Below are 27,677 nucleotides of genomic sequence, written 5' to 3' on the forward strand. Positions count from 1 at the left end.
AGAATATCTCTATAAATTCCCATATCACCCGTTTTGCTCTGCACAAGATAGGCATGTCTCAACTGTCCATATTGAAACCTACAGGTCTCCTGCAACCCGTAAATCTCCTGCAGTGCCTCAAAGGATAACAGTCCTTGTGCGTCCTGAATCTGAGCCATATATTGAATACCTAATCCTTTCCAATTTTTGAATTCCCCCATTTAAATAAATTCAGGCAATATTTCATTGTGCCATATTGGGAGAGATTTGTTAAAAGTCCCACTCCCCTTGTCTTTTTAATTGTCTTCCATACCTTTTGAATCAATGTCAAGGTAGGATAGGCCGTTCCAAACTTCCTGAATGCCCCTGCCTCCAATCCCTGAACCAATGGGTCCATTCCCACTAACCAGACCAAAATCCGTTGAACCGAGCCCAGTCCATTCACCTCTCCCAACTTCTCATCTGCTGACCCTGCGCTGCCAAAAAAAGAGATCCAGGGATTCGGAAGGGCCAGTCCCCCCTCATCTTTAGGCCTCTGAAGCAATTCCAGCCTAATTCTTGCCTGTTTCTTCCCCCAAACAAGGTCTCGAAATATAGAGTTAATGGTGTGAAACCACTTAGGGGGCCAGCCTCTGCTTAATTTGCTGAACCAATGACGTGCAGTAATGACCAGTGCAAAGGATCACTGGCGTCATGACCTGTCCATACTGATATCATTGGGAATAGGGATTGGCTTTATTGTGAGTAGTGATTGGCTGCAGTGGTCACATGTCATTGTTGTAAAGGTATAAACCAAGACCAGCAGGGGATATTATGACCATCACCGTTGGGCTAGAAGAGAATGTAAATGGTGTATGTAGTAGTTTGTGCCTATGTGTTTTCTCACACCATAAGCAGCTCATAATATAGATTTTAAAACCTGGAAAATCCCTTTATGGATAATACTAATAACTGTAAAATACAAAATAGCGAAATTTATGTTTATGCTGTTTTCTAAAATATTCTTTCAATTATTGAGCTTTCCTTTAATGTAATTGAGAAGATGAAGTAACACAGATTTCTTAAAGCACTGTTTACCTGAACTTCTCTTCAGATGGAAGTAAATGTTGACAGTAGCTTCTTTCCAACCAGGAAATCTGCTCTGTGTCAGGCGATCTGAACAGAAGACATTTCTTCTATGTTCTGACATGTTATTAAATTCTATTGATGATCAAAGATATGTGAAGAAATCAGAGCTAAAACCTAAATGTGCACAACACTGTGCAATTCCATCAGGCCCCTTTAAACTAGTGATGAAGGGTCCCACCTTAAGATCTTTTTCTGATACTATCTACTGACATAGATAAGAGTGGATGCACTGTTTAAATCAGGTATGTATCTATAAGGGTATGTTCCCATGGTCAGAAACCGGCAGAGCTTTGGACGCAGCACATGTCCGCTCTGTCCAAAGCGCTGCCGGCTTTTGAACGCAGGTGATTCAACATTGTACGGGAAATATATCTTAATAAACATAACGCACCAACCCATTTCCTTAGGTTACGGATGGGCAACACTCCAAACTTGATATAAACATATTGACCATAAAGTTATTAAACTATACTCAGTCATGAAGTGTTTAATAATTAAAAAGAGACCTTTATACACATATAAACAATACACACAATTAAAAACAGTGCCTCAAAATCGGAACAAAATTTCATAGCAAAGGTAGACGAAGGGAACCGCAGATATCCAGATAAGATTACTCAAAATTACTGCTACACATACACTCATGAAAATTCATTAATCACTGGAAGAAAATTCCTTGCAGCAAATATCAAAGTTTTCAAGTGACAATGCAAAATTGCTGCTACACATATATTCATAAATGTTTATAGAGGATATTCGGTCGCTAGGTAAAAATTCCTTGTAGCATATATTTAAAGTATTAAGGTGACAGTGCAAAGTAGTTCATATTGAGTCAACAAATGACAGTGCAAAATGATCCTTATTGGGTTAAATCCCATACAAGTGCACTTACAAGATAATTATAGATAGTCAAAAGACAATTCATTGACCGGGAAAAAAGAATATTCCCAATACCCAAAGCCAGACCCCACCATCAGTAAATCAGAGTGGGACAGCCAAATATTGCACATTAATCCGCATGCCATTATAACAAACTACGTCCCTACAATGCAGGGCGCAGACCCCACTGTCACATTCAACCAAATGGAGCCCAAATTATATTGCACATTCCATCAACCTCATAGATGTCACTGTAAGGACTCTGGATTCCTTGTTTATCTGTGGTGTTTTATTGCCATTTTCCAAGATGGCGTCTGCTGCCTCAAATCTGCTCATGTGATCTGACTTGTGCTGCAAGAGACTTCCCCTCTCCAGATACTCAGGTTCCGCCTATTCAGCTAACCTTCTCAGCTCTGAGGTTCTCCTGCATTACTCTGCATTCTTCTCCTACCTACTGGGACATGTAAGCTTATCCTGCTACAGCTAAGCTTGATTTCCACTGCTGGTTTATTTGACTGTTTCTGGACTCGAAGCTCTGCACTGCTTCTGAACTCTTTGCTAATACTGCCAGCCCTGGTATTAACTGTGTCTTATGATCTGCATTTCCCCTGAAAGTGCTACACCCATAAGACTTTTCCTGCAGTCAAGCTGCAAACAAACTATTCCTAAGAAGGACCGAATTTGCCGTACACTTGAACTGTTGTGCACATGCTGCACCCACGTTTGTGCGTTTGAATACTGACTTTGCCTGCAGCCGAGCTGCAAGGAACTTATCCGGATTTCACCTTGTTTGCTGTGTTTTGAACTTGCTCACGCATTGCACCAGTGTTTGTTTTGAATAATACAGACTTATCACTATACTTGGTTCTGCTGCTTATTTGTCTCAAGCCAAGAGATTCCTGAGTGTTCCACTATAATTGTTACAGGATAGACAAGCCAAATAAGGAATCTGCTGAGACAATGGCTACTGAACCTAAGATTGAACAACTGTTTTCTAGGATGAGATTTCTGCAAAAAGAGATGGGCAGTCTGCAGAGTAAGGTTGGAGGCTTGGAACATAATCAGCAGGTGTTTGGACAGACTCTGCAGGATCTGAGTATTCGAATGGACGCTCAGGAAAATAAATTTAAAAACATGGAGTCCCAATATGGACAGGCTTTTCAGGACTTAAGTGCTCAGGTGGCCACACAAGTGGTCGTACCCCTGGGACAGCCGCAGGCAGTCAGTCCTCCTAAGCTGCCACCATTCCGATACAATGGAGATCGTGATAAATTTTGTGGTTTTGTAAATCAATGTTTGTTATATTTTGATGTGCATGCCGACCGCTTTCACACTGATCGATCTAAAGTGTTATGTATTATTATGCTATTGATATTACGAGCACTCGCCTGGGTAAATCCGATGATCGAGTCTCGTGATCCATGTTTAAATGTATTGGATGATTTTTTGGCTGTCATGGCATTAATGTTTGATGACCCTAACCGCCGCGCCACTGCTGAGACCGCCTTACTGTCCTTGCGTCAGGGTAAACGTTCAGTTATTGAATATGCCACTGATTTTAGAAGGCTAGCTGTGGATACTAACTGGGATTGTTATGCACAATTGCCTATTTTTAGGAGAGGTCAGTCTAGTGTTATAAAGGATGAACTAGCCTGCTCTGAGTCACCACAAGAGCTAGAAACATTTATCCAACATTGTGTACACATTGATATTCGCCTTACTGAACGTAGACAGGAGAAATTGGCGGTATTTAATCGTATGACTAATTATTCCCTTTCTCCCAAAGAACCTGCAGGTAAGACCACTCGGGAGACAGAGGTAGGGCCTATGCAAATTGACTCAGTGCAGAGACGTGAGAGCAATGAACGTCGGGAGCGCCGCCTTCGGGAGAGTCTTTGCTTTTATTGCGGCCAATCTGATCACTTCTTAATCAACTGTCCGAAGCGGCCTAACAAGGTGTTAGCAGCGGTAGGGGAATACGATAATGATGACGATGAATCTGATGTCTCTGAATTTAGTCTACCATTGAATGCTGTTTTTCATTCTCTCTCTGTGACTACTCCTTCCAGGGAGCAGAAGGAAAATGACTCTCACTGCTCACTCCCTATTAAAATCTTATATTCTGGACAGTGGATCTCTAGTGCAGCCATGATTGATTCCGGCGCAGGGGGTAATTTTATGGACATTGCATTTGCCAAGAAACACAGCATAGAGATTCAGCATAGAGCTTCTCCTATTGCTATGGAGACGGTAGATGGCTCACCTTTAATTTCTGGGCCTGTTGATCAGGAGACTGTACCACTTGTCATTCTGTTGGAACCGGACCATCAGGAGCAACTCTCATTTTTAGTAATTTCTTCTCATTTTCCAGTGATTCTAGGCATTCCTTGGCTGCGCTCACAGAATCCAACAATCAACTGGGAGACCAAGGAGATTACATTCCCAACCAGGAGTGGTTCAGCTGTAACGGAAACTGTTCCAGAGTCTCTTGATTCGGAACCCCTGAACCAGTCTTTACATTACCTGCTGTGTATAAGGAATACTCCGACATCTGTGATAAGACGAAGGCAGACCAGCTTCCCCCACATAGGGATTAGGATTGTCCCATTGAACTGCTTCCAGGGGCAGCTATTCCTTTCAGTAACGTCTACCCTTTGGCAGCTCCTGAGCTCCAAGCTTTGAAAGAGTATATTGATGAAAATTTGGCTAAAGGTTTTTATACATTCTTCTTCCTCACCTGCAGGGGCACCTATTTTTTTTGTAAAGAAGAAAGATGGGACCCTAAGACCCTGCATCGACTATCGGGAACTCAATAAGGTGACCAACCGGAATAGTTATCCCTTGCCTTTGATCCTAGAACTGTTGGAAATAATCCGTCATGCCAAGGTATTCTCTAAATTGGATCTTCGCGGGGCGTATAATCTGATACGTATCCGACCAGGTGATGAATGGAAGACGGCATTCAGATGTCGGTATGGACATTTTGAGTACTCGGTGATGCCTTTTGGGCTGTGCAATGCCCCAGCAACGTTTCAACATCTCTCCAATGATATTTTTAGAGATTTACTGGACCAGTTTGTTGTAATCTATCTGGATGACATTCTAATTTTTTTCGGAGTCTCTACAGGAGCATCAAGAACACGTCAAAATGGTTTTGAAGCATTTGCAAGAGAACCATCTTTATATCAAGCCGGAGAAATGTGAGTTTCATCGTTCTGAAATTCAGTTCTTAGGTTATGTCATCTCTCCTCAGGGGATAAACATGGAATCCAGTAAGATTCAAGCAATCCTGGTTTGGCCGGTGCCTAAGAACCCAGCACTTCCTTTCATCGTGGAGGTGGACGCTTCTGATTGGGCACTGGGTGGCATGAACTACGATGGTAGTTGATCGTCTGACTAAGGCTGCTCATTTTGTTCCTTGTGTCGGCCTCCCCTCAGCTAAAGAGACTGTAAACTTAATAATACAGAATATTTTTCGGCTGCATGGGGTCCCAGATGAAGTTATTTCTGACCGTTGAGTACAGTTCACTTCAAGATTCTGGAAGGGGTTTTGTTCTGCACTTAATATTGATGTTCGTCTTTCTTCCGCATATCACCCTCAGACGAATGGTCAGACCGAGCGAACCAATCAGACTCTGGAGCAATATCTACGATGCTACATCTGCCCTCTTCAGGATGACTGGTTGGAACTGCTTCCATTAGCTGAATTCTCCTACAATAATTCTCAGAATGCCTCCACTATGGTAACACCTTTCTTTGCGAATCTAGGTTATCACCCAAGCATCTTTCCTAGATCTCCAATGGATATTCCAGTTCCAGCAGTGAAGGAGAGATTGACTGCTTTGAGGGAAAATCTAGAAGTCCTTAAGAAATCCTTAACTTCAGCTCAGGAACGTTACAAGAGGTCGGCGGATAGATTCCGAAAGCCGGCGCCCATGTTCAAGGTAGGGGAGATTCAGTATGGTTATCTACTAAGAATCTAAGACTGAACGTTCCTTCACAGAAACTGGGACAGAAGTTCATCGGTCCTTTCAAGATCAACAGTATCGTGAGTTCTGTGGCCTGCCGTCTAAAGCTTCCAAAGACTATGAAGGTACACCCAGTATTTCATGTTTCTCTATTGAAGCCTGTTTCTCCCAATAGCTTTCAGGGATGCATTGTGCCCCCTCCACGACCCATACTGGTTGATGGGCAAGAACAATTCTTGGTAGAGGAAATCATTGATTCAAGGATCCACATAAATCATCTTCAGTTTCTTATAAGATGGCAAGGATATCCACCTGAGCGTTTCATGATTGATATGCTAAAAACCTTCCTAATATCAATAAACCTTTTGAAAAATGAAACTAGTGGGGATAGGGACAGGGATTTACTACATGGCCATAACAAACAAAACAACCCTATGGCATCTGAAACTTTTATAAAAAAAAACTTTTCAAAGATACGCTCCTATCCGTGACTAATGACGCTGATTTAATTAACTCAGAATCCCCTATGGGTCCAAGTAACGCTTCTGAACCCAAAATCCCTGAATCAAAAAAATGAAGTAAAAGTCTCCCAAAGCTATTCCCTACCCCTAGAATCACTGCATAGGATTCAAAAGGATATTTCTGCCCTCAAAACTAATTTGGCTGAATACGAAATCTATAAAAGACAGAACAATGTTAAAATCAGAGGAATCCCAGAATCAGTCCAAAATTTCCAGCTCAAAAATACATTACATCAATGGTATCTCACTTGTTTCCCAACGTCAGTGAAAAATTCTTAATTCAGGATGCGCAGGCCACCATCTCTCCCACAGGACGTTTCGAGGGATGTAGTTGTCACCTTCTATCCTAATTGGATAAGAAATGCACTCCTCAACATATCAAGGGAATCAGAATTTTGTACTTCGCCATATAGCCACCTGGTCTTCTTTAAAGACCTATCAAAAGAGACTCTACAGAGAAGGAAAGCTTTTTCCCACATCACGTGTGGACTCAGACGGGCCGGAATCCTCTACACTTGGACACATGAATCGACTCTTAAGGTGAACTATGCCTTAAGCCTTATCTCTATCACCTCTCAGAACGAGGGTAAAGCGTTCATACAATCAGCCAGATTGCGACTTCCTGCGGACTCCTCTAGGTCTACCTCCAGATCTTCCTCTATGACGACATCAGATCTGAACTCCGATGGAGGACTGCAACATCCTATGACCTCCTCTGGATCTCCCTCTACGCCGACATCAGATTTGGACTCCGACGGGGGATTCTGAATCAGACTTGTCTATCTCCACTTTAGAGATTTTTGATTGAATCAAACATTGGCCCCCAATGGGTCTTAAGGTCACCTAAAGGTGCACCAGGACCAGACAGACGTCCATATTTATACATTGGTATATGCATACTGATATAGCCATTTTTTTTTTCCTAGGTACGGATTTACGGAATTTAAGCAACAGACTTTTAGCTAATTTCAGGCATATGTATGTCTGTCACTCTTTTTTTCAGGCATAGATACTAAGCAACTGGTCATGTGGTTAATCCTACTTGTATTTTCCCTTTCCCACCCCCCTCTTCCCACCCCTACTTCCCCAACTGAGAAGCATACTACTATCTACAAAATGTATTGTTAAAGTTCAAAATGTTCAATAAAAATTGATTGAAAAAGATAAATTCAGAATTAATCTTATTTTGTGCAGTGTATTGTGGTAGGTCAGATGAATGTTACATAAAAGTGATCTGTTAGGTCAGCTAAGTAAGGCTATCTTACATATACAAATTGGAAGTAATGGATTGCTGATACAATGTGTCAAACACTAAATAGCATATGAAAAAAATTAGCTAACAATGGTTTATTATGCCAATGATAAAGCTTTTATATAAACCCTTCCAATGTAAAAAAAAAACAAAACAAACAAAAAAAAACAACTACCAAAATAGAACTGCAGTCTTTGTTTTTTTTTTAATCAATCTTATCTCTGCAGTTAATTCTGGCACACATGTAGCTTTAAGCATTTTTTCCATTTTTAAGCCCCCGTCACACACAGCGAGATCGCTAGCGAGATCGCTAGCGAGATCGCTGCTGAGTCACAAGTTTTGTGATGCAACAGCGATCTCAGTAACGATCTCGCTATGTGTGACACGTAGCAGCGACCAGGCCCCTGCAGTGAGATCGCTGGTCGTGTCAGAATGGCCTGGACCTTTTTTTGATTGTTGAGGTCCCGCTGGGTAGCACACATCGCTGTGTTTGACACCTTACCAACAACCTCGCTGACAGGACGTCCCATTGAATCATCATGAAATAGCATCGTTCTACAGGTCGCTACAGGTCGCCGCATCGCTGCTGCGTCGTTGGTGAGATCTCACTGTTTGACATCTCACCAGCGACCACATAGCGACGCTTGAGCGATCCCTGACAGGTCGTATCGTTGTCGGAATCGCTCAAGCGTCGCTATGTGTGACGGGGCCTTTAGAGGTTGATTCCACTCAAACAGTAATCGAATCTGCTGTGACTGAGCAAGAGGAAGGTAAGACAATCTACCGTAAAACATTTTTTTACAGTTTATTTGCAAAATTAGGCAAACTTAATTAAAACTCTTTAATTAAAGTTTCTTATTTTGATGCTGTCGAGTCTGTGTAAATCTTTCACATAGCTGGCTGCTCTGGCGCTTTTGACATAGATCTGACAGCAAGTTGCCCGTGTCAGTTTTCTCTTATCTTCATCTCCCTATTAACATTATCTATGATGGCCATACATACAGGTGTGTGAAAAAGTTTTTGCCTCCTCAAAGTCCTGACCTTAATCCGATCAGATGCTGTGGCATGACCTTAAACACTGTTCATGCTCGGAAACCCGCTAATGTGGCGGAATTACAACAATTCTGCAAAGATGAGTGGGCCATGAATGCAGTTGTTGCTGCTAAGGTTGCCCAATCAGTTATTAGGTTTAGGGGGAAATATTTTTTTTCACTCAGGGCTCTGTAGGTTTGGATTTCTTTTTCCCTTAATAATAAAGAGCTTCATTCAAAAACTGCATTTTGTGTTATCTTTGTCTAATATTTAAATTTATTTGGTGATGTGAAACATTTAAGTGTGACAAACATGGAAAAGAATAGGAAATCAGGAAGGGGGAAAATACTTTTTCACACAACTGTATACGATAACTGCAAGCGAGCGCTCATGCAATCTTCAGCTGTTTTCCCCGACTGCCCCATTTAAATGGGTAGAGCAGGGAAAACTGTTCCCAATTGGTTCTGAAAGTGGCTTATCTCTCAAACTGTCCCTTTTCTCCCTTTATATAATCTGTTAGGGAGAATCCGCTGTGTCAGTTTAAATATATAAATTGGGGTAGTAATTTGTAAGTAATCATAGAAAACCCAAAAAAAGAATTTTATTGAATATTATTAAAGTGCTACCAACCTGTGGCTGCACCAAAACATAAACAAAAACACACTGTGAAAAAACTAGTATGGGGGAAGGGACCTGCCCTATGCGGTAAACTATGCTGAAGTCTGCCTACCTGCGGGGGTTGGCGCCCTAGGGGAAGCGTTTTTGCGCCCCCGCTCTGTGACGGTTGACCCTAGGGTCCCTAGATTGACCCTAGTGTCCCTAGATTGACCCTAGTAACCCAAATGGGTCCCTCTACCCACATAATCATGTACTAAAGGTCCCCTCTTGGCTAGACATAAAGCATACCTATAACTAGGGAGTCCTGTACCCCACACCGTGCAATAAAAACAATTGGAGAACATGTATAGGCTTTTGACGGCGATGTAATGCACTTTGCACACCTATTATACATAATCCATATCAAGCAGTCCCTTTGTATGAATCACTGTATTAAAGCTGTGAAATATATTATCATCAATATTGTCCGCCAGACAGATCAAGGCTGATATAGTATTCTGATGCAAAACTCTGGACTATATCCCATATGAACAAATATCCCACATAGGCAAAATAGCAGGAATCGATATCCTCCATTACCCGTATCGTCAGTCAGCCATAACCAATAAACCCCTGTCACATTCCATAGGACATAAATCACAAAGGTGGGAACATGCAAGTACAGCTGATACTCATCGTCAGGTGAGGTGACGTCCGCCTACTGTCTATGTAGCCTCAACGCGTTTCGGACTCCCTAGTTATAGGTATGCTTTATGTCTAGCCAAGAGGGGACCTTAAGTACGTGATTGTGTGGGTAGAGGGACTCATTTGGGTTACTAGGGTCAATCTAGGGAGCCTAGGGTCAGCCGTAGCTGAGCGGGGGCGCCAAAACGTTTCCCCTAGGGCGCCAACCCCCGCAGGTAGGCAGACTTCAGCATAGTTTACCGCATAGGGCATGTCCCTTTCCCCATACTATTTTTTTCACAGTGTGTTTTTGTTTATGTTTTGGTGCAGCCACAGGTTGGTGGCATTTTAATAATATTTAATAAAATTCTTTTTTTGGAGAATCCGCTGTCTATATGCATAATAAATGGACTCTATCAGCACAAAATGACTGTTCAAACTAAGCAGCTTGGCGGATGCAGAAAGGTGTGGCCAATCATTTAAATACTCATTCCTACCTTCTTGTTCTCCCTCAATCTCCACACCCCCTTCTGTTTTGATTGACGGATTTGGCTTTGTACAGCCAGAGAAAGGTAGAAATAGATGAAAAACAAGCAGGTGGAAGGACCCAACGAGCACCTGTAATTGCTTTTCAGTGCTGACAGTATTACTTTAAACAGGAGGCTGATTCTGCTAATATCGATAGGTTTGGCTGACTGTAGATTAATGTGTGTGGGGCCCTTAGAGATAGTAGCAGGGATGGGAGGAGGTTGCACACAGCAGATCAGAGTGTAGAGAGGAGGTTAGCATTCAGGTTATTAGGGAGGGAGGGTATAAAGATAGGTATTTAGAAAGGATATTTTAGGTACCAGGCCAACTCCTTAACCCTTTCCCGACATGCGCCGTACTAGTACTGCTCTGCGGGACCTGAGTTCCCACAAACCGCAGTACTAGTACGGCGGCACGATTGCGTGGTCTCACAGTGAGCACCGCGGCGATTGCGTGCGGGTGTCAGCTGTATGTGACAGCTGACACCCCGCAGCAATGGCCACGATCGGCGTTATTTTAAAAAGGGCATTTTAGATACCGAAGCACACAACCCCTTGAAGTCAGGAAGCAGAGGAGCAGCCTGCTCATGAAGAAACAATATGAGACCACTTGTTAAAAAAAAATAAGGTTACAATCTTCAATACTTTATTAATTTCTTAGACTCACTAACATGTCATTTGCTACCTTCTCTAAGTTCAACACTTTTTACCTTTATGCTGACAGATGCCGATACTCATGTGATTAAAATGCCATTCCTTTCTCTGTACATTATTTGATTTCTCTCTCTTTTTGTGAAAAAAATATGATTTTCTTTTACGGCTCTACATTATAAACTTCTGCGAAGCACTTGGAGGTTCAAAGTGCTCATCACACATCTAGATTAGTTACTTTCCACAATGGTGTCACTTGTGGGGGTTTCCACTGTTTAGGCATATCAGAGGCTCTCCAAACGCGACATGGTGTCCGATCTCAAATCCAGCAAATTTTGCATTGAAAAGTCAAATGGTGCTCCTTCGCTTCCGAGCTCTGCCATACGCCCAATCAGTGGTTTACCCCCACATATGGGTATCAGCGTACTCAGGACAAATTGTACATTCCAAAAATTCCTATGAAGCACCTGAAGGGTTAATAAACTTTTTGAAGGTGGTTTTGAGTAGCTTGAAGGGTGCAGTTTTTAGAATGGTGTTACTTTTGGGCATTTTCTGTCATATAGACCCCTCAAAGTGACTTCAAGTGTGAGGTGGTCCCTAAAAAAATGGTTTTGCAAATTTTGTTGTAAAAATGAGAAATCTCTGGTTAACTTTTAACCCTTATAACGTCCTAACAAAAAAATTGTTTCCAAAATTGTGCTAATGTAAAGCAGACATGTGGGTAATGTTATTTATTAACTATTTTGTATGATATGACTCTAATTTAAGGGTATAAAAACTAAAAGTTTAAAAATTGCAAAATTTTCACCAAATTTCCATTTTTTTCACAAAAAAACCCAAGTCAAATCAAAGAAATTTTACCACGATCATAAAGTACAATATGTGACGAGAAAACATTCTCAGAATCACAAGGATCCATTGAAGCGTTTCAGAGTTATGACCTCATAAAGTGACAGTGGTCAGAATTGAAAAAATGGCCTGGTCAGGAAGTTGAAAACAGGCTTTGGGGTGAAGGGGTTAAGGTTATCAGTTCAGACCAGCAGCATGGTGGCTCTGCCAGTCCAAACTGAGTACTCTCCAAGGCTGTTAATATTAGACATCTTTTCCTCTGAAGCTTGTGAGAAGCACTGTGGCTCCGAGGCTTGGTATATCCAACGATCCTGCCAGCTTCAGAGCAATGCTTGCTGGCTCTAAAGCTTAGAGCCTGCTAGTGGCAAGCTTAACTAGATACCCAACCACTGTGAGACTGCAGGGTGGCCATTGACCCTAGACAATAGACTGTAACCTACAGAATTACAAATTCCTCCGTTTTTGAGAACAGATAGGATTTCTAATAAATGGTAAACTGTAAAATTGTTTTTTTTTATGGCATTTTGCAATCATAACCATTTAAGAACTCGAGACAGCTGTATTAACTCCAGGTTGCCACTAACATGTCAAAATATTTTTCCAGTGATATCCATAGCCTTTAATGTCTTGCATTACTTGCAGACTTGTACTCCTCGATATCAGAAGACCTGAGTGAGCTAAGCACTCTTTATGACACGGAGGTAATGGCATCTAATCCTATCTTAGCTTAAACATTACTGGTTCCTTTAATAGCATGTGATCTTTTCTTGTAGTTCTCTCACGATTACAGGGCGTATTTTGAGAACCACCTAGAGACTTTGCCCAGTGTTGGCCCTCCGACTATCCTGGCATACAAAAGAGAATCCTCAGAAGACAACCGGCTACTGACAATGATGAAGGTAGTTAATTAGATACTTCTTGTCTAACATGCATGAAAAGGTCAGGAGTGTGATACTGCTGTGGAGCAATCCTCCCGGTATCAGGTAAGAGAGAATCCGATTAGAACATTTCAGCAATGTCTCAGTAGTTATGCCACTCTTTATTCCACATGTACATTATTCATGGAGTGTGGAATTCCTGCTCTTATGCCATCCAATGTGTTCTCTTTGATGTAGATCCTGAGGGAGCAGTCTGGAAAGCAACTGTGTGAATTCTGTGGAAAACCATTGCGGCCTTTCCATCTGGGAAGCACCACAGATAAAGCAATTTCTAATGAGGTACATTGTTCATATATGAAGGAGGCATGAGGCTACTGTGGTACGAGGGCATTGTGGGGTATTGAGGTATTCAGACAGATTTCAGCATCTGTGTTACGCCTCAAATACTCTACAGTTCAAATCTGCTGTACGTCCAGCATAGATTGGAGGCTTACAGGGGTTGTCCATTACTTAGGTATTGATGCGCTATTCTTATGTCATCAATATCATATTGGTGACTGTACGGCACCCAGCACCTCCGCTGATCAGCTCCAGTGGTGGGCAGATATAAGCCATGTATGAAGTCAGATGAGCACAGCGCTATACCCTGTGGAGTTGCCATGGCCGGGTACCACAGTTTTACTTCTCACTTGAATAGGAGCTGAGCTGCGGCCTTTGGTAACAGCCACTACATAGTGAATGGAGCGGTGCTGATCCGGCGCTGTACACTGCGCACATCCAGACGTCACCGGAGCTGATAGTAGCTGACCGGTGGGGAGTGCAGGATGTTGGACCCCACTGTGCTGATATTGAGCATATATCTTTTTTGATATACTGTAAATCGTGATCTAGCTGAGGAGTCTTTTTTTCAGCAGTGAAGTACAGTACATAGACAGTCTCCCATCAATTATTGACCCACCTCAAAGTGTAGGCCCAGCCAACAAGCATTAGATCATCATTCTCACCCACTGCCATAGTGCAAATAAAAAGCTACTGATGCAGTGGGCTGCAGAGACATTACTTTTAAAGGGAACCTGTCACATGAAAAACAAACGCTATTATCCTGCAGATATGAGGTTAGTCTGCAGGTTCTCGCATTCTGAACCTGCTCAGCGCATACACGGAAAAACCGCTGCAGGGAGAAAATGAACTTTATTCCTCTTGGTTACCTTTCAGGTTGCAGTCACAGGGGTGGTGCGAGATCAGTAAACAGACCACCAGCACTGAAGCTCAGCATTAGGGCCGTGTGTTATCTGCCTGTTTTGTGGTTCAATAAAGTATTGCAACACTGTTTTACCCTCACCCTCTGTTGTCTGAGTAGCGTTATGCCCATGTTAAAGGGAGCGTGGGCGTTCAGTGGGATGATCACTGGTTCATGCGGTTTCGGCTAGCGGACCGGAGCGCCTGCCGACCCCTCCCGTGTCTCCACATTATTATTATAAGACAGAGAGAAGGATTGTTGTTTTTTAATATTCATTATTTAAGGACATTATTACTATGGGAGCTGTAAATATGTAAGGAGGCACAGAGGTCATTCCTATTATAGGGAGGCACAGCGACATCTATATATATGAGGCATCGTGATTACTTGCTAATCCCGCCCCCTCCACATCACCACATAATCCTGCCCCCCACCCCATTACCACACACAATCCTGCCCCCACCACATTACCACACACAATCCCGCCCCCTCACAACATTACCACTTACAATCCCGCCACCACCACATTACCACACATAATCCCGCCCTCCACCACATTACCACACACAATCCGCACCACATCACAACACACAATCCCACCCCCACTACATTATCACACACAATCCCGCCCCCTACCACATCACCACGCACAATCCGCACCACATCACCACACACAATCCCGCCCCCCACCACATTGCCACACACAATCCCGCCCCCCACCACATTACCACACACAATCCTGCCCCCCACTACATCACCACACACAATCCGCACCACATCACCACACACAATCCCGCCCCCCAAATTACCACACGCAATCCCGCCCCCACCACATTGCCACACACAATCCTGCCCCCCACTACATCACCACACACAATCCGCACCACATCACCACACACAATCCCGCCCCCCAAATTACCACACACAATCTTGCCCCCCACCACATTACCACACACAATACCGCCCCCCCACCACATCACCACTCACAATTCGCACCACATCACCACACACAATCCCGCCCCCACCACATTGCCACACAATCCCGCCCCCCACCACATCACCACAGTCTGTTTAGAAAGGATCGTAAAAATCGGAGAGGAGGAGGGGTTTGTCTCTATGTAAAGTCTTGTCTAAAGTCCACTTTAAGGGAGGATATTAGCGAAGGGAATGAGGATGTCGAGTCCATATGGGTTGAAATTCATGGAGGGAAAAATGGTAACAAAATTCTCATTGGGGTCTGTTACAAACCCCCAAATATAACAGAAAGCATGGAAAGTCTACTTCTAAAGCAGATAGATGAAGCTGCAACCCATAATGAGGTCCTGGTTATGGGGGACTTTAACTACCCGGATATTAACTGGGAAACAGAAACCTGTGAAACCCATAAAGGCAACAGGTTTCTGCTAATAACCAAGAAAAATTATCTTTCACAATTGGTGCAGAATCCAACCAGAGGAGCAGCACTTTTAGACCTAATACTATCTAATAGACCTGACAGAATAACAAATCTGCAGGTGGTTGGGCATTTAGGAAATAGCGACCACAATATTGTGCAGTTTCACCTGTCTTTCACTAGGGGGACTTGTCAGGGAGTCACAAAAACATTGAACTTTAGGAAGGCAAAGTTTGAACAGCTTAGAGATGCCCTTAATCTGGTAGACTGGGACAATATCCTCAGAAATGAGAATACAGATAATAAATGGGAAATGTTTAAGAACATCCTAAATAGGCAGTGTAAGCGGTTTATACCTTGTGGGAATAAAAGGACTAGAAATAGGAAAAACCCAATGTGGCTAAACAAAGAAGTAAGACAGGCAATTAACAGTAAAAAGAAAGCATTTGCACTACTAAAGCAGGATGGCACCATTGAAGCTCTAAAAAACTATAGGGAGAAAAATACTTTATCTAAAAAACTAATTAAAGCTGCCAAAAAGGAAACAGAGAAGCACATTGCTAAGGAGAGTAAAACTAATCCCAAACTGTTCTTCAACTATATCAATAGTAAAAGAATAAAAACTGAAAATGTAGGCCCCTTAAAAAATAGTGAGGAAAGAATGGTTGTAGATGACGAGGAAAAAGCTAACATATTAAACACCTTCTTCTCCACGGTATTCACGGTGGAAAATGAAATGCTAGGTGAAATCCCAAGAAACAATGAAAACCCTATATTAAGAGTCACCAATCTAACCCAAGAAGAGGTGCGAAACCGGCTAAATAAGATTAAAATAGATAAATCTCCGGGTCCGGATGGCATACACCCACGAGTACTAAGAGAACTAAGTAATGTAATAGATAAACCATTATTTCTTATTTTTAGTGACTCTATAGCGACAGGGTCTGTTCCGCAGGACTGGCGCATAGCAAATGTGGTGCCAATATTCAAAAAGGGCTCTAAAAGGGAACCTGGAAATTATAGGCCAGTAAGTCTAACCTCTATTGTTGGTAAAATATTTGAAGGGTTTCTGAGGGATGTTATTCTGGATTATCTCAATGAGAATAACTGTTTAACTCCATATCAGCATGGGTTTATGAGAAATCGCTCCTGTCAAACCAATCTAATCAGTTTTTATGAAGAGGTAAGCTATAGACTGGACCACGGTGAGTCATTGGACGTGGTATATCTCGATTTTTCCAAAGCGTTTGATACCGTGCCGCACAAGAGGTTGGTACACAAAATGAGAATGCTTGGTCTGGGGGAAAATGTGTGTAAATGGGTTAGTAACTGGCTTAGTGATAGAAAGCAGAGGGTGGTTATAAATGGTATAGTCTCTAACTGGGTCGCTGTGACCAGTGGGGTACCGCAGGGGTCAGTATTGGGACCTGTTCTCTTCAACATATTCATTAATGATCTGGTAGAAGGTTTACACAGTAAAATATCGATATTTGCAGATGATACAAAACTATGTAAAGCAGTTAATACAAGAGAAGATAGTATTCTGCTACAGATGGATCTGGATAAGTTGGAAACTTGGGCTGAAAGGTGGCAGATGAGGTTTAACAATGATAAATGTAAGGTTATACACATGGGAAGAGGGAATCAATATCACCATTACACACTGAACGGGAAACCACTGGGTAAATCTGACAGGGAGAAGGACTTGGGGATCCTAGTTAATGATAAACTTACCTGGAGCAGCCAGTGCCAGGCAGCAGCTGCCAAGGCAAACAGGATCATGGGGTGCATTAAAAGAGGTCTGGATACACATGATGAGAGCATTATACTGCCTCTGTACAAATCCCTAGTTAGACTGCACATGGAGTACTGTGTCCAGTTTTGGGCACCGGTGCTCAGGAAGGATATAATGGAACTAGAGAGAGTACAAAGGAGGGCAACAAAATTAATAAAGGGGATGGGAGAACTACAATACCCAGATAGATTAGCGAAATTAGGATTATTTAGTCTAGAAAAAAGACGACTGAGGGGCGATCTAATAACCATGTATAAGTATATAAGGGGACAATACAAATATCTCGCTGAGGATCTGTTTATACCAAGGAAGGTGACGGGCACAAGGGGGCATTCTTTGCGTCTGGAGGAGAGAAGGTTTTTCCACCAACATAGAAGAGGATTCTTTACTGTTAGGGCAGTGAGAATCTGGAATTGCTTGCCTGAGGAGGTGGTGATGGCGAACTCAGTCGAGGGGTTCAAGAGAGGCCTGGATGTCTTCCTGGAGCAGAACAATATTGTATCATACAATTATTAGGTTCTGTAGAAGGACGTAGATCTGGGGATTTATTATGATGGAATATAGGCTGAACTGGATGGACAAATGTCTTTTTTCGGCCTTACTAACTATGTTACTATGTTACTATGTTACCACACACAATCCGCACCACATCACCATACACAATCCTGCCCCCTTAATTACCACACACAATCCCGCCCCCACCACATCACCACACACAATCCCGCCCCCCACCACATCACCACACACAATCCGCACCACATTACTACACACAGTCCCACCCCCCACCACATTACCACACACAATCCCACCCCCCACCACATCACCACACACAATCCTGCACCACCACATTACCACACACAATCCGCACCACATCACCACACAAAATCCCACCACATTACCACACACAATCCCGCCCCCACCACATTACCACACACAATCCTGCCCCCCTCCACATTACCACACACAATCCCGGCCTCTACCACATTACCACACACAATCCCGCCCCCCACCACATTACCACACACAATCCGCACCACATCACCACATTACCACACACAATCCCGCCCCATCACATTACCACACACAATCTCGCCCCCCCACCACATTACCACACATAATCCGGCCCCCCACCACATTAACACACAATCCGCACCACATCACCACACACAATCCTGCCCCCCACCACATCACCACACATAATCCCGCCCCCCACCACATCACCATACATAATCCTGCCCCCCACCACATTACCACAGATAATCCAGCCCTCTACCACATTACCACACATAATACCGCCCCCACCACATTACCACACACAATCCGCACCACATCACACTTAATCCTGCCCCCCACCACATCACCACACATAATCCTGCCCCCTACCACATTACCACAGATAATCCTGCCCCCCCACCACATCACCACACATAACCCCGCCCCCAACACATCACCACCACATAATCCTGCCCCCCACCACATTACCACAGATAATCCCGCCCTCCACCACATTACCATACATAATCCCACCCCCCCACCACATTGCCACACATAATCCCGCCCCCACCACATTGCCACACATAATCCCACCCCCACCACATCACCACACATAATGCCACCCCCACCACATTACCACACATAATCCCACCCCCCAACACATCACCACAGATAATCCCGCCCTCCACCACATTACCACACATAATCCCGCCCCCCACCACATCACCACAAATAATCCTGCCCCCACCACATCACCACACATAATCCTGCCCCCCACCACATTACCACACATAATCCTGCCCCCCACCACATCACCACACATAATCCCGCCCCCACCACATAATCACAGATAATCCCCCCACCACATTACCACACATAATCCCGCCCCCCACCACATTACCACATATAATCCCGCCCCCCCACATTACCACACAAGGCTCTGTCCCCACACATTACCACACGAGGCTCTGTCCCCACACATTACCACACGAGGCTCCGTCCCCACAAATTACCACACGAGGCTCCGTTCCCCCACATTACCACACGAGGCTCCGTCCTCACACATTACCACACGAGGCTCTGTCCCCACACATTACCACACGAGGCTCCGTCCTCACACATTACCACACGAGGCTCCGTCCCCCCACATTACCACACGAGGCTCCGTTCCCCCACATTACCACAGGAGGCTCCGTCCCCACACATTACCACACGAGGCTCCGTCCCCACACATTACCACACGAGGCTCCGTCCCCCCACATTACCACACGAGGCTCAGTCCCCACACATTACCACACGAGGCTCCAGTTTGTTTTTTATTTTACTCTGTGAATAGAATGTATTATTAGTATTATTCAGATTTTTAATGATTATTATAGATATTAACTTCATTTTAAGTTAATTTACCACCTGCGTAAGCGCTATGGAATGTTGTCATTATTTACTTTAGTTTAATCACCAGCAGCGTTAATTAGATAGCAATGAGCGTGCCGAGCGTTAGCTGGCTGGAAACAGCTAGTTATAACTATAAGAAGGCACAGAGGGCACTACTAAGGAGGCAAAGAAGGGATTATTACTATGAGGAAGCACTGATAGCCATCATTGCATGGTCACTGTATGGGGGAATATCAGTACTAGTATAGTGGTTTTACTAATCAATATGGGGATATTATCACTGCTGTACATGCTGGTCATATGTGGTTATGGTCTGGCAGTATTATTTGTCTCTTATATGATGGTAATGTTGGTTTTAACATAGTTGTGTTTGGTAACAATCAGTATGGTGAGTATGGTGGCATGAGGTATTATGTGGTTATGCAGTAATTATCTGGTGGATTCAACTCACCCTTGTAGAGGACATCACATGGTCCAAATGTGGATCACAGGATTCCGTCTCCTCCAGACGTGAGGATAATGTGCAGGAATATAGGTAGAAAAATCCATCTCCAACCGAGTCCGGTTATCTTCATGATAGACACCCACTACTCTCTTTAATCTGACTTTGGCTCTTCACAACAATGCCTTCAATTGTATTGTACTACAATTAAAGATTTACATTTGTTTTATTGTATTGTGTTGGAGATGGATTTTTCTACAAATATTCTTCACATTATGTGGTTATAGTGTGGTGGTATTAATTAACCTTATATAGCGGTATTATTGGAACTATTAGTTCTGCAGTAAATCTGGATTTCCTCAAATATCAAGCTGGGTCATACCTGTAATACAGACCCCCACCTGGGGAGGAAGGTGTGGGGGAAGTTGCATATACCTGTGAGCTTTCAGATGTCTCAAAAACGTTTCTAGAATTCGCCCTTTTCTTACTTTCGACTCTGCAAAAACTCTTATGTTTCACTTATTCATTCTTGTCTGGACTATTGTAACCAGGGGTGAACCTAGCCACACTGCTGCCTGGGGCCAACTTCAAAACGGCGTCCCCCCAAACACATATACAGTACAGCCCCCCTATAGGGCTCCCATCTCATATACAGTCCCCCCATACATTACATGAGTGATAACTATTGTACATTCTACAATAGGTCTTAAATCACAGTACAGTCCTTCATACAGTATTCTGGGCACCACAGTGCTCCATACAGAATAATCCACCTCTTCCGACAAGCCTACAACCTGCAGTAACCACCGATCGACCAAACCGCTGCCTGACCATCTCTACCCTCACCTACTGTATTCTCACCCATCCCTTGTAGATTGTGAGCCTTCGCGGGCAGGGTCCTCATTCCTCATGTACCAGTTATGACTTGTATTGTTTAAGATTATTGTACTTGTTTTTATGTATACCCCTCCTCACATGTAAAGCGCCATGGAATAAATGGCGCTATAACAATAAATAATAATAATAATAATAATAATAATGAGCCCCATATATTGCTCCATACAGAATAACATGCCCCATATATTGCTCCATACCATATAATGAGCCCCATATATTGCTCCAAACAGTATAATGAGCCCCACATGATGCTCCATACTGTATAATGGCCACACATGATGCTCCATACTGTATAATGGCCACACAGTGCTCCATACTGTATAATGGCCACACATGATGCTCCATACTGTATAATGGCCACACAGTGCTCCATACCGTATAATGGCCACACATGATGCTCCATACTGTATAATGACCACACATAATGCTCCATACTGTATAATGGCCACACATGATGCTCCATACTGTATAATGGCCACACAGTGCTCCATACGGTATAATGGCCACACATGATATGTAGCACTGTGTGGCCATTATATTGCTCCATACAGTATAATGAGCCCCACTTGATGCTCCATACTGTATAATGGCCACACAGTGCTCCATACTGTATAATGGCCACACATGATGCTCCATACTGTATAATGGCCACAAAGTGCTCCATACTGTTTAATGGCCACACATGATGCTCCATAATGTATAATGGGCACACAGTGCTCCATACTGTATAATGGCCACACATGATGCTCCATACTGTATAATGGCCACACATAATGCTCTATACTGTATAATGGGCACACATAATGCTCCATACTGTATAATAGTCACACAAGATGCACCATACTGTATAATGGCCTCACATGATGCTCCATACTGTATAATGGCCACACAGTGCTCCATACCGTATAATGGCCACACATGATGCTCCATACTGTATAATGACCACACATAATGCTCCATACTGTATAATGGCCACACATGATGCTCCATACTGTATAATGGCCACACAGTGCTCCATACTGTATAATGGCCACACATGATATGTAGCACTGTGTGGCCATTATATTGCTCCATACAGTATAATGAGCCCCACTTGATGCTCCATACTGTATAATGGCCACACAGTGCTCCATACTGTATAATGGCCACACATGATGCTCCATACTGTATAATGGCCACAAAGTGCTCCATACTGTTTAATGGCCACACATGATGCTCCATAATGTATAATGGGCACACAGTGCTCCATACTGTATAATGGCCACACATGATGCTCCATACTGTATAATGGCCACACATAATGCTCTATACTGTATAATGGGCACACATAATGCTCCATACTGTATAATAGTCACACAAGATGCACCATACTGTATAATGGCCTCACATGATGCTCCATACTGTATAATGGACCCACATGATGCTCCATACTGTATAATGGCCACACATAGTTACTCCTACACACGCGGCTGCGCTCCGTACACCTTGCAAATACGGCTCTACTCCGTACTCACGCGGCCCCGCTCCATTCACCTCGCACACACCCAGCTCTGCTCCATACACCTCATACACACCTGGCTCTGCTCCATACACCTCATACACATGCAGCTCGCTCCGTACACCTCATACACCCCCGGCTCCGCTCCGTACACCTCATACACCCCCGGCTCTGCTCCGTACACCTCATACACATGTGGCTCCGCTCTGTACACCTCGTACACATTCAGCTCCGCTCCATACACCTCATACACATTCAGCTCCGCTCCATACACCTCGTACACACAAGGCTCTGCTTCGTACACCTCGTACACATTCAGCTCCGCTCCATACACCTCGTACACACAAGGCTCTGCTTCGTACACCTCGTACACATTCAGCTCCGCTCCATACACCTCGTACACACACAGCTCCGCTCCATACACCTCGTACACACACGGCTCCGCTCCATACACCTCGTACACACACGGCTCCGCTCCATACACCTCGTACACACACGGCTCGGCTCCATACACCTCATACACACGGCTCCGCTCCGTACACCTCATACACACATGGCTCCGCTCCATACACCTCGTACACATTCAGCTTCGCTCCATACACTTCATACACACCTGGCTCTGCTCCATACACCTCATACACATGCAGCTCGCTCCGTACATCTCATACACACACTTGCAATTGCAACCAACACAGCAGAGTCCTGCAATCCATGGAGGTTCCGATCATGTGACCCGTGACTCCTCCCCTCCTGTGACCTCATCACAGGTCCTGTTTGCACAGAGCAGCCAATATGTGGTGTGCTGCTCTGCGGGTGCAGGGATGACCAGCTGATATTGCACACCGTGGGTTGTGAGCAGGGGCGCACGCACCGCACTAGTGACAGCAAACGTCAGGGATTATGGAGAGTCGGCACCAGGTGTTCTGACCGCCGCTCTGCCACCCCCTGTCTTTCAGTGAGGACTGCCGCCTGAAGCAAAGGGCTCAACTTGCCTCATGATAGCAGCGTCCGTGATTGTAACTCTCTACTAATCGGCCTCTCTCTTACCAAACTCTCCCCGCTCCAATCTGTACTGAATGCTGCTGCCAGGATCATATTCCTCACCAACCGCTACACCGATGCCTCTACCTTGTGCCAGTCTTTACACTGGCTACCCATCCACTCCAGAATCCAGTACAAAACTATTACCCTTATCCACAAAGCTCTCCATGGCTCAGCACCACCCTACATCTCCTCTCTGGTCTCAGTCTACCACCCTACCCGTACCCTCCGCTCCGCTAATGTCCTCAGGTTAGCATCCTCAATAATCAGAACCTCCCACTCCCGTCTCCAAGACTTTAGACGTGCTGCGCCGATTCTTTGGAATGCACTAATCAGGTTAAGACGATTAATCCCCAATCCCCACAGTTTTAAGCGTGCCCTGAAAACTCATTTGTTCAGATTGGCCTACCGCCTCAACGCATTAATCTAACTATCCCAGTTTGGCCCATTCAAAAAGCTTAAACCATAATGAAGTTCCTTGCATCATGTTCTCATACACTTTATGCAGTTATTAGCCCTCTGTGTCTGTACTGCAACATACTTAGGCAGTTAACTGGTTCATGCAGCTTTACATGAACACCCGAGCCTTACACTATGGCTGGTCCGAATAACTAAAGCAATTGCTACCATCCACCTCTCGTGTCTCCCCTTTGTCCTCATAGTTTGTAAGCTTGCGAGCAGGGCCCTCATTCCTCTTGGTATCTATTTTGAACTGTGATTTTTTGTTATGCTGTAATGTCTATTGTCTGTACAATTCCCCTCTATAATTTGTAAAGCACTGTGGAATATGTTGGCGCTATATAAATAAAATTATTATTACAAAAACCAAAACAGAAGAAAAAACACTTCCGCACTGCTGCAATCAGTTAGACCCAAGAATCTCTAACCCTTCTTAACTGCTTAAGCCGTAATGCTATGGCCCCATATATACCCATGGTGCTGCTTCCAAAAAACACATTTAGTAAGCAAAACAATAGCAAAAAAGTGGAGCGCACTCACCGGGGTAAGATTGTCATTTCTTTATTCGGACATACAACAACTCAGCAGGGAGGAAAGTGAAAACAAACGGACGACGACCGTTTCGTGCAGACGGCACTTCAACATAACATGTAGCCTGTGCATACACCTTCCAGGAAAGGGCAGGCTACGTGATGGGGAAATGTGGTGCCCTCTGTATACATTTATGTTGTATATTGCAGAGCTGAAATCCAATATTTGTAATTCTCAAGAATTAAGATCAGCAAGGAAAACACATTTTAATGGATTTCAAGAGATCAAGTGTGTATTAGATGTTATGTCTATATATACAGTACAGACCAAAAGTTTGGACACACCTTCTCATTTAAAGATTTTTCTGTATTTTCATGACTATGAAAATTGTACATTCACACTGAAGGCATCAAAACTATGAATTAACACATGTGGAATTATATACTTAACAAAAAATTGTGAAACAACTGAAAATATGTCTTATATTCTAGGTTCTTCAAAGTAAGAATTGAGTATATAATTCCACGTGTGTTAATTCATAGTTTTGATGCCTTCAGTGTGAATGTACAATTTTCATAGTCATGAAAATACAGAAAAATCTTTAAATGAGAAGGTGTGTCCAAACTTTTGGTCTGTACTATATATATATATATATATATATATATATATATATATATATATATATATATATATATATATATATACATTTTCTATGGAAATACAAGGGCACAGTCGTTTTCAAGCCAATTAAACTAATACAAAACACTTTCAGATTTTTTGCTGCAGGCAGTTTAGAAACATGTTCCAGCATTTGATGAAAGAGGAGAAGCGACTGCTTCAAAAAGATGAAATCGAGGTAATCTCGGTGGCCCCCCATGGACCCTATGGAAGTGAAGTTGAGAGACAGAAAGCAAAAGAGAAGACGGCACAGAGGTAAAGTCCTATCTGCACCGATCTTCCCCAACTATTATTCTAGGAGCTTCTGAAACCAGGCAGACTAATGATGACGCGTTGTGTATATGGAAATACATGTCATGAAAAAATACTCGCGTCTACTGCAAAATGTAAATAAAATGACCTGGAATATTTCCTAGTGACATTGTATTTGTAAAATATTCATTTCCTATCAAAATTCAGATTAACTCTTTCAACCCATTACAATGACAAAATATGTATCCTCACTAAGAGCTAGACGACTGTTATTCCTATCTGTGCTCCATTTACAGATGTCATATAATGGTGGCAGATTGCAAGTAATAAGCTGTGGTTCCACAGTTTTTACAGCATTGATATGAATTTCCATTAGATGCCAGTTGGATTTAATCATTGTTTAGGAACTGTTCATTTCCCTTAATGTCTGTAATCTCTGAAATCTAGAGATTTACCTTCTATCAGTGTAATGTATAGTGCCCAGGCCGGACAGTCATTTAACGCTCCAGCAACAATGCTGGAGGGTGCTCAAATAACATACACATACAGTAGTGTTCAAAATAATAGCAGTCTAATATGGCTCACCAGATTAATCACTGTTTTTGGTATAAATTAAATTACCACGTGTCAACCAATTTACCAGTTGGTGCAGTAGATTGTTAGAAAACCAGCAGACTCATCATTCATGAGCTGAATGTTTTTGAGTTTGTGTATTAGAATAATTAATTGAAGGGGGGGGGGGAGTTCATAATAATAGCAGTGTGGAGCTCAGTTAGTGAGGTCAATCATTCTGTGAATAAACAGGCTTGAATCAGGTGGGTGTAAACAGGACATGTTGTACATTCGTTTCTCCTTGAAAGCCTGAGAAATATGGGTCATTCGAGATTTTGTTCACAAGAACAGCGTACTTTGATTAAAAAGTTGATCGGAGAGGGTAAAACTTATAAAGAAGTGCAGACAATGATCGGCTGTTCAGCGCAAATGATCTCCAATGCTTTAAAATGGAAAGCCAAACCAGAGAGACATGGAAAAAAACGGAAGACCACCATTCGAATGGAGGGAAGAATAGCAAAAGGATCAGCTAATGATCAGCTCCAGGATGATCAAAGACAGTCTTAGGCTACGTTCACATTAGCGTTGCGCCGCCGTGCGTCGGCGACGCAACGCGCGACGCACGCTAAAACGCGCGCAAACGCGCGCGTTTTGCGACGCGTGCGTCGTTTTCCGACGAAAATCGGACGCACAGAAAATGCTACATGTAGCGTTTTCTTGCGTCCGACGCTAGCGTCGGAAACGACGCACGTGGCGAAAAACGCCACCAAAACGACGCACGCGTCCCCTATGTTAAACATAGGGGCGCGTCGCCGCTGCGTCGCCGGCGCAACAGCGACGCACATTGGCGGAACGCCAATGTGAACGTAGCCTTAGGTTACCTGTGAGGACTGTGAGGGTATGTGCACACGTCCGGATTTCTTGCAGAAATTTCCTGAAGAAAACCGGAAATTTTCTGCAAGAAATCCACATTTTTTTTTTTTGCGTTTTTTTCGCGTTTTTCTTAGCATTTTGCAAGCGAAATTAGCTTGCAGAATGCTAAAGTTTTCCAAGCGATCTGTAGCATCGCTTGGAAAACTGACTGACAGGTTGGTCACACTTGTCAAACATAGTGTTTGACAAGTGTGACCAACTTTTTACTATAGATGCTGCCTATGCCGCATCTATAGTAAAAAATAGAATGTTTAAAAATAATAAAAAAAAATTAAAAAATGGTTATACTCACCCTGCAGACAGCCGATCTCCTCAGCGGCGTCCATTCCTATAGATGGTGTGTGTGTGCAGGACCTTCGATGACGTCGCGGTCACGTGAGCGGTCGCGCGGCCAATCACAGGACCGCGACATCATCGTAGGTCCTTCACACAGACCATCTATAGGAACAGAAGCGGCAGCATGCAGCGCAGAGAGGCGGGAAGACACCGGGGCCATCAGAGGGTAAGTATGACTATTTTTTATTTTAATTCTTTTTTTTTTTTTTACTAATTATATGGTGCCCAGTCCGTGGAGGAGAGTCTCCTCTCCTCCACCCTGGGTACCAAGCGCACATAATCTGCTTACTTCCCGCA

At 43.5% G+C, this 27,677-nt stretch overlaps 1 protein-coding gene across 2 annotated transcripts in view; it reads left to right on the top strand.

Moving 5' to 3' along the window:
- LOC138638317 (glutamate-rich protein 6-like) overlaps positions 1–27,677 on the top strand; it is a 113,001-nt gene that overhangs the window by 31,787 nt on the left and 53,537 nt on the right. Inside the window, exons 4-7 of one of the 2 annotated variants that reach the window (XM_069727525.1) lie at positions 12,710–12,768; positions 12,841–12,966; positions 13,183–13,284; positions 25,402–25,562. In XM_069727525.1, the coding sequence (XP_069583626.1) occupies positions 12,710–12,768; positions 12,841–12,966; positions 13,183–13,284; positions 25,402–25,562 (448 nt within the window). The remainder of the gene's footprint in view (positions 1–12,709; positions 12,769–12,840; positions 12,967–13,182; positions 13,285–25,401; positions 25,563–27,677) is intronic. The other variant, XM_069727526.1, reaches the window with a different exon arrangement.

This window comes from Ranitomeya imitator, chromosome 5 (genome assembly GCF_032444005.1).
Source record: "Ranitomeya imitator isolate aRanImi1 chromosome 5, aRanImi1.pri, whole genome shotgun sequence".
Lineage (NCBI taxonomy): Eukaryota > Metazoa > Chordata > Amphibia > Anura > Dendrobatidae > Ranitomeya > Ranitomeya imitator.